The sequence below is a fragment of the Pelodiscus sinensis genome, chromosome 1, assembly GCF_052426305.1.
Source record: "Pelodiscus sinensis isolate ZL-2025 chromosome 1, ASM5242630v1, whole genome shotgun sequence".
NCBI classification, from domain to species: Eukaryota; Metazoa; Chordata; order Testudines; family Trionychidae; genus Pelodiscus; species Pelodiscus sinensis.
In genome coordinates, this window is record NC_143052.1 from 203,998,978 (window position 1) to 204,012,244 (window position 13,267).

At 37.4% G+C, this 13,267-nt stretch overlaps 1 protein-coding gene across 2 annotated transcripts in view; it reads left to right on the forward strand.

Annotated features, from left to right (window-relative positions):
* DMD (dystrophin) overlaps positions 1 to 13,267 on the forward strand; it is a 2,135,104-nt gene that overhangs the window by 151,421 nt on the left and 1,970,416 nt on the right. Inside the window, exon 1 of one of the 2 annotated variants that reach the window (XM_089775838.1) lies at positions 6,258 to 6,647. The exons of the other annotated variant lie outside the window; for it this stretch is intronic. Within the exon in view, the coding sequence (XP_089631964.1) occupies positions 6,551 to 6,647 (97 nt within the window). The 5' untranslated portion in view covers positions 6,258 to 6,550. Of the gene's footprint in view, positions 1 to 6,257; positions 6,648 to 13,267 lie in introns of those variants that run through there. 2 annotated transcript variants of the gene reach the window in all.

Below are 13,267 nucleotides of genomic sequence, written 5' to 3' on the forward strand. Positions count from 1 at the left end.
CTCTTTTTACAACTATACAATTATAATTGTTGTATTGTTGTTTGAGGGAAATGATTAACGGCTCTACCCTTTTGGAAAACTTCATGGGGTATTTTCCAAAATTCTGAATTGATCAGGCTGTTTCCATATTAATTGGTTATTACATTTTGTATTATTATATGCAATTCTTCCCCCACCCCCAGATTCATTAATGCTAGTGCACTAAAATTATATAAATAAATAGCTGTACAAATGGTCATTTTCAGTATTTTTTTCCATGCTATTTTAAGGGGTGAGGAAAAAGGACATGAGGATTTGACTTTTCCTTTGGGAAGAATTTGGCAGGAATAACTAATAACTTTTGCCAGATAAAATCAGCTTTTATTTTCCCAATCCAAAGAGAGGGCATGACAGAGCATATGGAGCTGAAGGTACAGGCTGGTGTGCTCACTTTTTTCTCATTGGTCCATTATCTTCTTTGCCTCATCAGTTATTAGTACCTCCAAACAGCAGGGGGAGGTCAAGGATCAGCAGTAGGATCTACTCTTAAAAGTGTGTTTCTCAGTTAGTATTGGCAGCAAAAATAAAAATCCAAACAAGCAAAATAATCTAATTAGTCATTTCAGCAGAAGCAAAAATATTAAATTGTACACACATTTATGCACTATAAGCTTCCCATTGTACAGGAGAAAGACCTTCTCTCATCACCTCTTGGCTATATAGCAAATTATACATAGATTTGAATTGCTGAGTTCTACTCAAATCAGTACTATTCTAAATGGAATTTTGTTAAGGGTCTCAAGGCACCCAGCACTATGAGTCACCTTGTAATCCTCTGCCCCTAATGAGAGGAAGTCTTGCTGGTTGTAACTCGGTGTCAGCTTCCTCATACCACCAGATTTTCAGCCACTAAAATGCTCCCTTCCGTGCTATGCCATTCCTGTCTTTCCCTTGCAGGTTAACAAGAGGTGTACCTTAGCCCCCTTAAGGAATTCCTCTGTGATATTCAGCCATTACCACTCACTGCTCAGAAATCCCAGATCTTCTGCTACCAAAGTATCAGCGTGCCCCACTTTTACCATAAATCACTGCCCCCTGTTTAACACATAGCACTTGAAATAAAACACAAGGGGGTAAGAAGGAATGGAAGCTCAGCAAGAAAAAGACAGTGAAAGAAACAGATAACAATAAAACAAAATACTAAAATACAAACTTAGGAATTAAATTCATCAATAATTACCTTTCCTGTTTATTAATTACCTTTTTTATTTAACCAGTTTTTCTCCCCAAAATCCAGTCAGTTGCAGCGTTAACTATCTTCCTAGGAACCAGTACCCACTCATTCCAAAAACACACATGCTCAACAAGATGCCTACTTAATGAATGGATGCAGAGTGTCTTTCTCAACCTGTCCTAAATGTATACAGAGATAGAGCGATCTCTCCTGTCTGTTCAGATGATCTTTTTTTATGTTCATGGTTTGTCTTTGATAGTTGTCCATGGATTATTCTGGGTTTATGCAAAGGCACATGATTGAACAAGATATTACATAATTGACAAGTCAGGGAGGGATGACAGCTCTTTCCTGCTTGAATGGACTATTGCCAAGATATGTTGTTCTGTGGTGACTTACTTTCACTATAAGACCCTAAGGATATAACTTTCAAAATATTTACATTAATTCTTAAATACAATCTGTATACACATCACACCATGGCCGAGCATTGATAAGTTACAAACTTTCAGTAGAAAACTCAAGTGCTACCCATCCTAAATAAATATCCTGCTCTAGTATAATGAGAAGAGAAGGAAGCCAGACCACAAGGGCAGGGAGGGAAGAAGAGAAACTAAGGAGCAGCCTGCACACCACATGAGGCCTCTGAGAGCCCCAGAATAGCACATGTCTGAGATTGTCATGGGGAGAGGAGAAGAATGCTCCCTAGTCCTAGAAGTTAAAAAGAACTCTTCAAGCCCAAGGAAACAGTAATAGCTCCCCAACACTTCACTCCCTTAGGGCATGTCTAAACAACATCCCTCTTTCGAAAGAGGGATGTAGTTTAGACATAGCCTTAGACAGGCCTTCTTCCTTCTCTCCCCAATCCAGTGGGCAATTCTTTCCTCCAGTTGCCCTACATGAGTTAGGACCCATGCCCCAAATTCAAACTTATCCTTCCTTCTCAGAGGCCCAGTGTTGAATAACAAAATAGAAAATACTATTTTAATTCAATTCACCAAATTTTTCATTTTAAAAATAGATGGTGTGTGACAACATAAGAAAGGAGGAAGACTCAGGTAAAGTTAAAGGTAACAATTAAGTAAATAGTCAAAAATCAAAATAATTTCATTATTAAGTGTCACTTTTCTCACTTTAATGTACTGACCATAAGACTGACACTTCACTTGAATGAGTTCAAACCAGTAACCAATTGATTTTGGTTTATTGATGCTTGAACTAGAACTGAACCTGTACTTAAACTAAATAAAAATCAACACGGGTTTTAACTCCCTGATTAAGTGTAGTCAGTTTGTCAGTTCTGAGACAAGAGTCCTTTTAAGAAACAGTAAGACCTTTGCCAGTTGGCACCAATGGGGTTTTCTGTCACAAGTTCTATGAGGTCACTACTTTGCTTTGACATTTATTTTCATTTTATTCTTACTGTGAAGACTACTGTATTGCCAGGGTAGGGGGAGTTAAGTGTGGTGAATACAAATTCGCTAGATGCTTCTCTGTGTTAGAGAGGCAGCAAGAGAAGAATAAGACACTTCCAGCCCACTTAATTAGCCTCATAAGCCCTGGTCCTACAATTAACATGAACTCCCATCCCATCCCTCCCATCCCATCCCAGAAATATCTTGGTTCTGTCTTTTTTTCCACATCAGATTATCATCTGATGAAGTGGGTTAAGCTCATGAAAATTCATAATACAATATTTTTATTAGTTTCTAAGGTTCCACAAGACTACTTGTCCTTTAAATTACAGACTAATAAGGCTATCCATCTGAGAATGCCTAGCCCTGTTAAATTTAACTAAAAGGGTTAATTTAGAGGTTGCAATAACCTAATTTATATTGCCCTTTGGAAAATATACTCTAATTCTGTAGTGCAAACAGCATGTTGAATAGGGATTAGAATTCAACTCACAATATCTGAGTTTTCCCACGAAAGCAATTGGATCCCCATGTGGGCAGTTTCCTTTACTTTTTTGCCATCTACAGAGGTGCTGAAGCCAGTTACAGAATCAGATCCTAAATACAGTTCCTTCTAAGAAAAAATGTAGACATTCTAGCTAAAATTAAGGTATGGTCAAAAAGTGGCTATTACTCTTGTTTATTAGTGTGTATACTAAATAACTAATGCTGATTTCACTTATTACATTCTCACATTTCCAAGACTATTCCTGAATCAGATTACTGAACTAGCAAGATGCTCAAAACTATGTAGCAGAGTGCCTTTTCCAAGAGATTTTTTATGGTTCCCACTATATAATTTTAATGATATTTTTTCCTTGAGATTTCCTATCATATGAGACTTAAAAAGGCAGTTTCCCACAGGGAAAAAGAATTCTGGCAAACATGAAGATTGCTAAAATGTATTAACGATGCTGCCATGCCACAGTACCAGCATTCATATGCCAACACTATCTTAACTATTTATCTGTCCAATCCCTTTCACAATGTCTGCATCTGTAATCTCACATTGTTTAAAATTTACTCAAAGGTAAATCAGCTTACAGTGAGTTACTGGGTATTTGATCAATGAAAACAGAAGGTTCTTTAAACTACAAGCTATGTGATCTATGGGCTCAAGCTATTCTTTTGTGAAATAATATATAAATTCTATGTTGCTGCCTTCACAGTTTCAAAATTGTGATGCAGGTAGATGTATGAAATATTAAGTATGTCCTTTTAGGTATTTTAAATGTATAGGGACTTCAGAGTCAGTCTTCATTTATTGTCTGGGTTGTTTCACTTCTGAAATGACTTGAACAGTGAACAAAAAGGAGCTGACAATATTTTCAGATAGGCACTTTATAGCTGTGCACTTTGCAACTGTGTGATAGGACTGACTGCTGCCTTGAATGCAAAATTAGCTTGTTGATATGTGCTACTACAGACAGAGGAGCAGATGTAGCAATTCTGCCTTATTTACATGAAATCTCTAAAAGGACATTTTATTCCTAGTGTGCCAGAAATATTGTACCTGAGATAAACTACATCATGTTATGTTAGCTCATTCGGGAGTAGATTGTGCCACTTAACCATAGTCCGTAGCAGTTCTCAGGACCTGAGAGGAACACTTAAAGGAAGCCTTCCTCTAGGAGACAGAATGTCTCTTGGAAGTCCCCTGTATGCTAAGGTTTGTGCTGTACTCCCTGCTGTGTGGTTGGAAACTTATACTGGCCATTGCGAGGGGGTGTGGGTGAAGACAAAATAGAAGTATGTAATACAATATAACCCATTAATATTATCTCCTTTCTTGCAGTTGCATTTGACCAGAGTACTGCCAATCCTAAACATGAAAATATCATGACACAGCCCTAAAAACAATCACAAGAGCAACTTAAAACTCATGAGATTTTAAAAAATGGAGATTCTTCTCTTCGCCCCTTAGTTTCTGAGCCTTTAGAGTACAGTTAGGGACATATTAGCCTTCATGACTGCAGAAAAGAAACTTAGTTGTGGGGTTTTTATAAAAGAAAGCTGAGATTCTTATGTATTGTTTGATTCCAGGAATTGGGATTTTAAGAAAGCCACCAAATATTGTGAGTCTTGCAATAAGATGTGAGTTGACAACACTGCTACCAGGTTGGTTACAAAGCAGGGGAACGCTCCACGCTCTCCCCACTACCTACCCTACCCCATGTAAAAGGGAGAAGCAAAATCATGCCCTATGAGTTGCTCTCCCCACATTCCCTTCTACTTCATTCACATGACTAATAGCTTAACCAGTTGTTTTTGTGTTTCTTTAAAAACTACCCAATAGCCCATCATAAAACGGAATTTTCGGGTCTCTCCACCATGTCCATCTCTCTCTCTCTCTCTCCTCCTCCTCTTCCTCCTGCCTCCCCCCTCTCTCAGCTCTCCTCCGCCTCCTGCCTCTCAGTCTCTCTTTCTCTTCTCCTCCCCCTCCTGACTCTCACTCGGGGGATCGCAGAGCCCAAACAGCTGTTTGGCCTCCGCCCTCCCCGTGCAGGGGCAAGCAATGCAAGTGGCTGTTTGGGTTCCATGCTCCCCGTTCAGCACGGGGACCGCGGAGCCCAAACAGCTGCTTGTGCTGCTTGCTCCCCCACCGTGGCCTGGCTGAGCGGCACAGAAGTCAGCCGAGCGCCACGGCGGGAGGCAACCGCACCCCCCAGAGGCAACACATAAGGCTACAGAGTCACAGACATTGGGCTAATATATATTTGATGTCAGTTTTTCTGATTTCAACATTCAAAATTTCAACATTCAGAACTTTGTGTTTTATTTGGTTTACGGACAAGCAGGTGTACCAAATTTAAAATGCTTGGGTTCTGAACTTCAGTGGCGCTCAGACAAAAGTGGTAGGAGGAGAAGCAGTTAATTTGGTAGATGATTGATGTGCCTTGATCAATGTCTATTGAAGTTCTTTTTTCAAATCAGTGGTGCACACATGTTCTTTTCCCCCCATTTGAGAAATTCTACCTAAAAGATAAACCCAACACATCACATTTCATTTCCTTCATGACACCCTCACAATCAGATAAGGAACTCTAATCATTGTGGAGGGTCTTCTTCAGACTGGTGAACATCATCAATCAGCTTCTGTGCAGTTATTTTAACTGCAATATCACTTTAAGGAAAGTAAGATGCTGGGATCAGAATTGTGACAATTGTCTTCTGCTGAAGTGCATAAAACAGAAATATCAACAAAAGTCACTACTGGCTGTCTTAGAAAATATTGCTAACAGATCGACCAGAACGTCATTAGGGAGCCCATTCAATAGAATGTGAGATGTGAATATAATTTGCAGAGATATAGGCTGTAAAACCCATGCCCACACTTATAGTAGAGTTGAAAATCTGAATAAACACTGCTATTATTTTAGAAGTATCCTTAGAACAGTGAGTTTCACTGTAAAGGTGCTATGTAGCTTCAGAATAATCAGCAAACATTTAACTAAAGTATGACTAATTCACAGGAGAGAAATGGTGATTTTACAAAGGGAGAACACAAGGACAAAAATTTTAAAAAGGAAAAGTCCAAACCTTTATACCAGCACTAAAAGATAATGTGATCACTAGAATTGGAAATCGATTTGCAGATACACTGGTTTTAGCCAGGGAGTATGCTCATTAAATGCAGGATGCTGCTATGGCTCGTGTGTGATTGCACTGAGGTACAGATCTGTGAGGCTGACGTATCAGATAAAGTCAGAGTGGTTACCACACCGACGGTGTAGCAGCTGCATAATAAATGACGGAAAGAATCATGTTAGGCATGCCCACCTAACCTAACTTGAATCATGCGAAAGGGGAGCTGTTGGAATTCAAATAGACTTTCTGGTTCCCAGCAGTCGGCAGTAAGAGAATGCTTTCAGGAAGATGACAGATGCAGGGAAAAGATGCTGTTTTGCACTATCTTGATTTGTTACAGCAGCCAACTTATTGGCATGATGGAGTGACAAGAAAAGCAGCTGGCATGGAAGGTAGGATTATCAAAGCCGTTGCATCATTATGAATGTAATTAGAAACTGACCGTGACAAAGCATATGTTAGGACGAGCTGCAGCTGATGGCAGAGGATTTGTTGCTGAGGTCTTGAAACTCTGAAAACAATGTTCCGTTTGCAAAATGGATCTTTGAATTGCATTTATGCTTGTGTAACATGTTCGTGGGTGTGCTTTCCTCCAATCTCAGGGAGCCACTTGCCTGAAAGAGAGCATTATGTTAGGATAAGATTACAGAATAAAGTATTTCCTAAGAGTCTGTGCAGCTTCAGGTAGATGGAAACAAACGTACACTAAACCTAACCCTTGACAGAGGCTCCGTATGATTTAGTAGCAAGCTCTAATTGATATATTGGCATATTCAGGAATACCGAGGAAATGAAGATGAGTATAGTGAATGTTTTGATAGAATGAAAAAAAAATCTCACTTAAGATTTCTGTTTTATAGTTAGTTCCTTTTATTGTCAGGTTTTTTTTTTCCATCAGTTTTTAGTCCTTGACATTCATTCAGTTGTTCAGTATTATATGAAGAAAATACATCAATATCTTCTGCAGGGTTTTTCAACAACTCCAGCATCTGTTTCTGCTATTGAACTGTATTCACGTTTTGCCAACTTGATATCTACCCAGCTGGTCTATCGTTTGTCGCTTGATTACTGCTCTTAATTTCTCTGTATCAGCTTTTTTTCAGATTGGATTTTGAAAGCTTTTAATGAGGAATGACAGCAAATGCTAAATTATTGAAAATTAGGGTATTTTATTTTTGAAACATCTTATGCATTTTTTAAATTCATTTTCTGTCCTGCAGTATGTTTTTATACAGTCGTAGAATTGCAATTTTAAATACTTTAAAATGGATGAGTCATAAGTATAAGTTTCAACTGACTAACAAGAAAGTTTGAGGTCATTTAAAGCTGCTTTTTAATGCATGTCATTTCCTTATAAGCACCTTCCCTTTCTCTCTTTCTCCCCCTCTCTCTTTCTGCTCATCATAACATAGAGAGTTAAGTATATACTGTAAATACTGAAATATATTTTATCACCACTAGGGTGAAATTTCCTTCTCATTCCCCGCAAGCAGTTTAGAACAGGTGATTGCTTAAAACAGGTGTCAACTACATTGGTATAGATTGTTCTGGGAATGATAAGTAAATGTGGTGTTTTGTGACAGTAAGCAAGAACCAGAATATTTTTTCTCCCAAGGTACAGTAGCAAACTTAATAGTCCATAAAATAAGATGATGCTAAATCAATTTGCTCAGTTTAGGATACAATATGCTCTCTTTAAACTCCCACCCTCCCCTTGCGCTCCATAGATTAGACATTCTCTTCTAATGTTCTATATTTAAAGTATGTGCATACTGTGTATTAGTGTGTTCTAACTTTGCTCTGAATACTTTTCATAGTTTAAAATTTTTACTAACTCAAGTGGAGCTATAGCTGTTTTTAAAAGATATGTTTCCAAGTACATAAGAGAGATAGGGTATGTGAGGCAATATCTTTTATTGGATCAACTTCTTTTGGTGGAAGGGACTGGATAATCTCCAGATATATAGTAGTGAACCAGCCTTTAATTTTTTTTTTTAGATCAAGATTAGTAAAGCTAATAGATTGTTAGATAGTTGATCATTTCTCTCCTTGAATCACTTGTGAGGCTTTTTAAATTAACCATTGGGAGAAGAGAATCACTCCTTTGACATGATCAGATTTACTCCCCATTTATATGTTTAGTGGTTCTGAAAGTTCATACTGTTCCAGAAAATCTCTGTGTGGCTTAATGGTAATTCTCTGTGTAGTTCATTTAAAAAATAGTGCATTATCTCCTAAATATGCAATGTGCCATTCACCTTTCCAAGATAGGAATGAAACTGTTTTACACTGAATATATTATATTAGATGGGTGAAGGCATCCCTGGATCCTTTTTGGAAGTATGCTGGCTGTCTATAATCACACAACAGTAGTTTAGAATATGGTTTTGCCTTTGATAAGGAAATCCTATTAAGTGCAATCAGTGTCCACTGTCCAGCTGAAAACAGTGTTTTTATTGTTTGTTTGTTTTGTCAATAGGAAATGGTTTTAGCTTTTTGTTTCACTTCTGAATTAAGAAGACGCTAGATGGAGCTACCAGTTGATTATTTACAGAAGGATCTGGGGAATCCTGCCTAGTGAGCAACCTCACTTTGATGGTGACCATTATAATTGTTAAATAATGTTGTCAATCTAGAATTATAAACTTTAAATCATGAAATCCAAGCACTCCAGAGGTTAAAGGGGGCTATTAGTCCACTTTTTAAAAATTATTTTACAAAACACAGATGTTGAAGCAACAACAGATGAATACACATACTTAAAACTTCTCCTTTGACCAGAGAGAGTGGGGCAGCACAAATGAAAAAAAAGAAGAAAAATAACAACTGGACAAAATAGATTCTCTCTCAGTAGGTACAGTCACTCTCTGAGTTACAAACGACCAAATTACAATCATCCACACGTACAACCAAAAGTTTACCTGCAGCCTCAGAGGAGCCTAGAGGCACAGGTGGTCGTGAGCAGTGCAAGTGCTGGCTAGAAGTCTCCAGAGGGGGGGTGGTCTCTCCTGCTGCCAGAGGCATGGCTACCCCTTGCTTCTCTGGAGTCTTCTGGTCTATACTTGCTGCATCCTGGTGAACAGAGGCTGGGTGCAGCCCACCAGCATTGAAGGTTAAAAGAAAGCTATTTCTACTATTTTTCATTGCACATATACAGTATTTCAGCTACACTCTGGGATAAATAGGCTTTTGTGGGCTAGTCTGGGAGCCTTATTACCATTTATAACATCGTTTCTATGGGAAAACGCATTCTGAGTTTCAAACAGTTGTCTTACAAACACATGTTTGGAACGCAGACTGTTGGTAAGTTGTAAGTTCCTGTACTTACACATTTTTTCTACGTCTGTTTATCTTATTTTAGTCTAGCAGTAAAAGTTTTCTCTCTTCATTCATTTCCACCCCACTTTTTAAAATCTTACTTTACTCATGTAGCATTATTCATATTTGGTGTAGTTTGGCCAGAGTCAAAACCCTAGATGGGATTGCTTCCAAATGTAAAGATACATAGACGGTTATGTAAGGAATCCTATATCACACCTGAAATTTGTGGCAAAGGTGTGTACTTTTACAAGCAATAGTGCACATGCATTCTAGTCCTGCATTTATCACCAATACGTAACTGACTGATTTTATTATTGTTAGCAATGGAGATTTAGGGAAGAATGCAGAGCAGTTATAGTAGGAAGGAAGTTGGGAAATTAGCCTATAAACATTTATGGACCTTCATGACAACTGTTACTATAATTGGGTATTGGTGTGGCCTAGAATCCCAGTCAAGGATCTAACTATTGTGTGAACATTCTTTGCCCTGCCAAGTTACAGTCTAAATTCCGACACAACACACAAACGATTTGACAAATAAGAAGGGGAGAATGGAAGAAAAGAGAAAAGTTTATGCTACATCTTGTGGCCACTTTGCTATGTTAATCACAGATATTGGTGGGATAAAGGGTTCAATTTCTTACTTTTTCTTAATATAAATTCACGTTTGTTTACAAGTTACCTACTCACTCACCAACAGAAGTTGGTCCAATAAAGGATTAATACTGTGTCAACCTACTTTTTTACGGGCTACTTAAGGCTTTAGGGTTGGTTGTTGGGGTTTTTTTTTTCCAGATAATAACATGTAATTAAAAAAATACTGAGACAGATTAAAAGAACAACTGATATCTTTCAGTTTTCCATGTAGAAACTCTTGGGACAGTATGTGGTAATACAAAAAATCAAGATATAGGTCTCCTTACAAAATATGTAGGCACATTACATGAGAAGACCAAGATACCTACTTAATATAGAAGATTATTCAAGAGGACTTTCACCAGCCTTCAGATCATCTAAAAAAATGTTGATGTATTACATAGTCTAAGATAAAAGATTTAATGTTCCTGTCCATAAAATAAGGAAATTCTCTTTCTTTTCTCAGGACACCATAGTTGAAACTCAGCTCACTGGAGCAATAACTGGTGAAAAGCAATACTCAAAAGACCAACGGTTCGATGTGTATCAAAACTATTCATTTTAAGCCCTTCACTCCACACCTAATTAAACTCATTCATTCACTGGAATTAAATTCCAGCTCTTATATTTTTTATCTTTTATTTGGAAATGGCCCAAACTTTCTCCTGCTATGTTGCCCGTAGTAGCAGAATGCCAAGGCAGCATGGTCTCAGTTGTCCACCTTAAGCTGTATTGCCTTCTTGTATCCAAGAATTGCCCTCTTTATTACAAATAGCAAAAACAAGCTCTAAAAAGAGGAGGCGATAGAGCTGGGGGATTTTCTGAGAAAGACACTCATTCCAGTTTCATCTGTTGTGTTGATGCAACTGGTAAATTAAAACTCTACTGCAACATGAGAGTCTTCTTTTATTAAGAAAACTGCACTTGAATCAGAGATTAGTAAGCTTGCCTCTTTCTGTGTTACCATTTCTCTTTGTGGAAGGAAGGCCAAGTTTGCCTGCTGTTGTCATAGCTTCAGGGCATAGGGATTTCAGCCATTTTTCTGCTGTATATATTGACTATATGAATGTTGCCTGCATTCTAGAATAAGAGATCTGGAATAAAGGTAAAAAAAAAAAATCCTAGCAGAGGGGCTTCCAGACGTACAGGTAAGGAATGGTGATCAGAGTAATTGAAAAGCAGACATGAGTAATGCTTTAGGAAAGCTTTATTGGAGTTTTATTGGAGAGTTGCAGGGAAGGCCTTTCAGGAAAGATAGGAAAATGTCAGATTATAGGGTTCATGATTGAATCATTCTTATCTTTTCCTCCTTTGTGCTAAACTTCTTTGCAATAAATGTGTGGGGTATTTGTTGATAGAAAGTAAAGAAGTGTCCTTAAATGGACTGCGTTTTCTTTTATTTTTATTTTTTGAGTGAATATTGATTTTTAAAAATCAGGAAAGGAGACAGAATAGTGGGCCCCTGGTTGATGTTCATCAGTATCGGCTTTCTCAGTTTGGTATTTAACAATATATTGTTTTGTAAAAAATGTTTCCTTTGTGTACGGATCCCCAAGGATTCTATGTAGAGCAGTAATAGTGCCAAAAGTACTTGACTAGCTTGATACAGAAGAAATGGGCAAAGTATTACTTCAGTTTTGTCTCTTTCTTGCAAGTCTGCCTTTCTTCTCTTTCTGTGACGAGTCACAGTCATGAAAAAATGAAATAAAAATGAAAGGTAAAAAACAAAAACAAAAAATACTTTTTCTCAATGCCACTTGAAGTATGTGAGAGTTCAGTCTTTCTTTGTGTCTCTGATGTTTTAGTATAAAAAAATGTAGAATTCCTTTGATGGTGTCAATTTCCACTCCCGATCACTCCCATGGGTGTGATTTCCTGATAGTCCAAAAACCACACTAAATAAAGGCACTTGAATACTTTCCTGTTAGGGCTGTCAATCCTTGTTAATACAAATGATTAACAGAAAACAATTTTTTTTAAAGTTGTGATTAATCACATTTATAACTGCATTGTTATTAAACAATAACAGAACTTATATAATAATTTAAATTTATTATAAATATGTGGATGTCTTTCTACATTTTCAAATCTTGATTTCAGTTACACACAGAATACAAAGTGTATATTACTTTATATTATTTTTATTAAAATATATGCACTATAAAAATGAATGAGAAAAATAATATTCTTCATTTCACCTCTTACAAATACTTTAATGCAATCTCTTTATTGTGAAGGTCCAGTTCACAAGTGTAGAATTTTTTTTGTTACATAATTGAACTCAAAAGCAAAAACAATGTGAAGCTTTAGAGCCTACAAACATGCTCAGTCCTACTTCTGCCAATTGATAAGACAAACAAGTTTGTTTATCTTTGTGGAAGATAATATTGCCCGCTCCTTATTTGTACCACTCATAATTGAGAACAGGCATTTGTATGGCATTGTTGTAGCTGATGTTGCAAGGTATTTGTGCCAGGTATGCTAAACATTCATATGCTTCCTTCATGCTTCAATCGCTATTCCAAAAAACATGCCTCCATGCTGATGATGAATTCTGCTTGATCATGATCCAAGGTAGTGCAGACCAACACATCTTCACAACCATAATATATCAGTGCCGACCTGTAGTGATTTTGAAAAACGGCAGAAGCTCAAAACATTACATGAGTCATGCAGGTTTGTGACTGAACTCCTTGGGAGAGAATTGTGTGTCTCCTACTCTGTGGATTTTACCTGCATTCTGCCATATATTTAGGTTTTTTGGCAATTTCAAATTATGATCCAGTGTACGTTGTTTGATGTAAGAATGCTTTCTCTGCAGATTTGACAAAATGCAAAGAAAGTACCAATGTGAGACTTCTAAAGATAGCTGTAGCACTCAACTCAAGTTTTAAAAGTCTGAAGTGCCTTCCAAAATCTGTAAAGGACAAAGTATGGAGCATGCTGAAGGAAGTCTAAAAAGAACAATACTCTGATGTGGAAACTACAGAGTCCTCCCACACCCCAAAAAATCAGTCTTGTGTTGGTGGTACCTGTCTCAGATGATGAAAAGAAA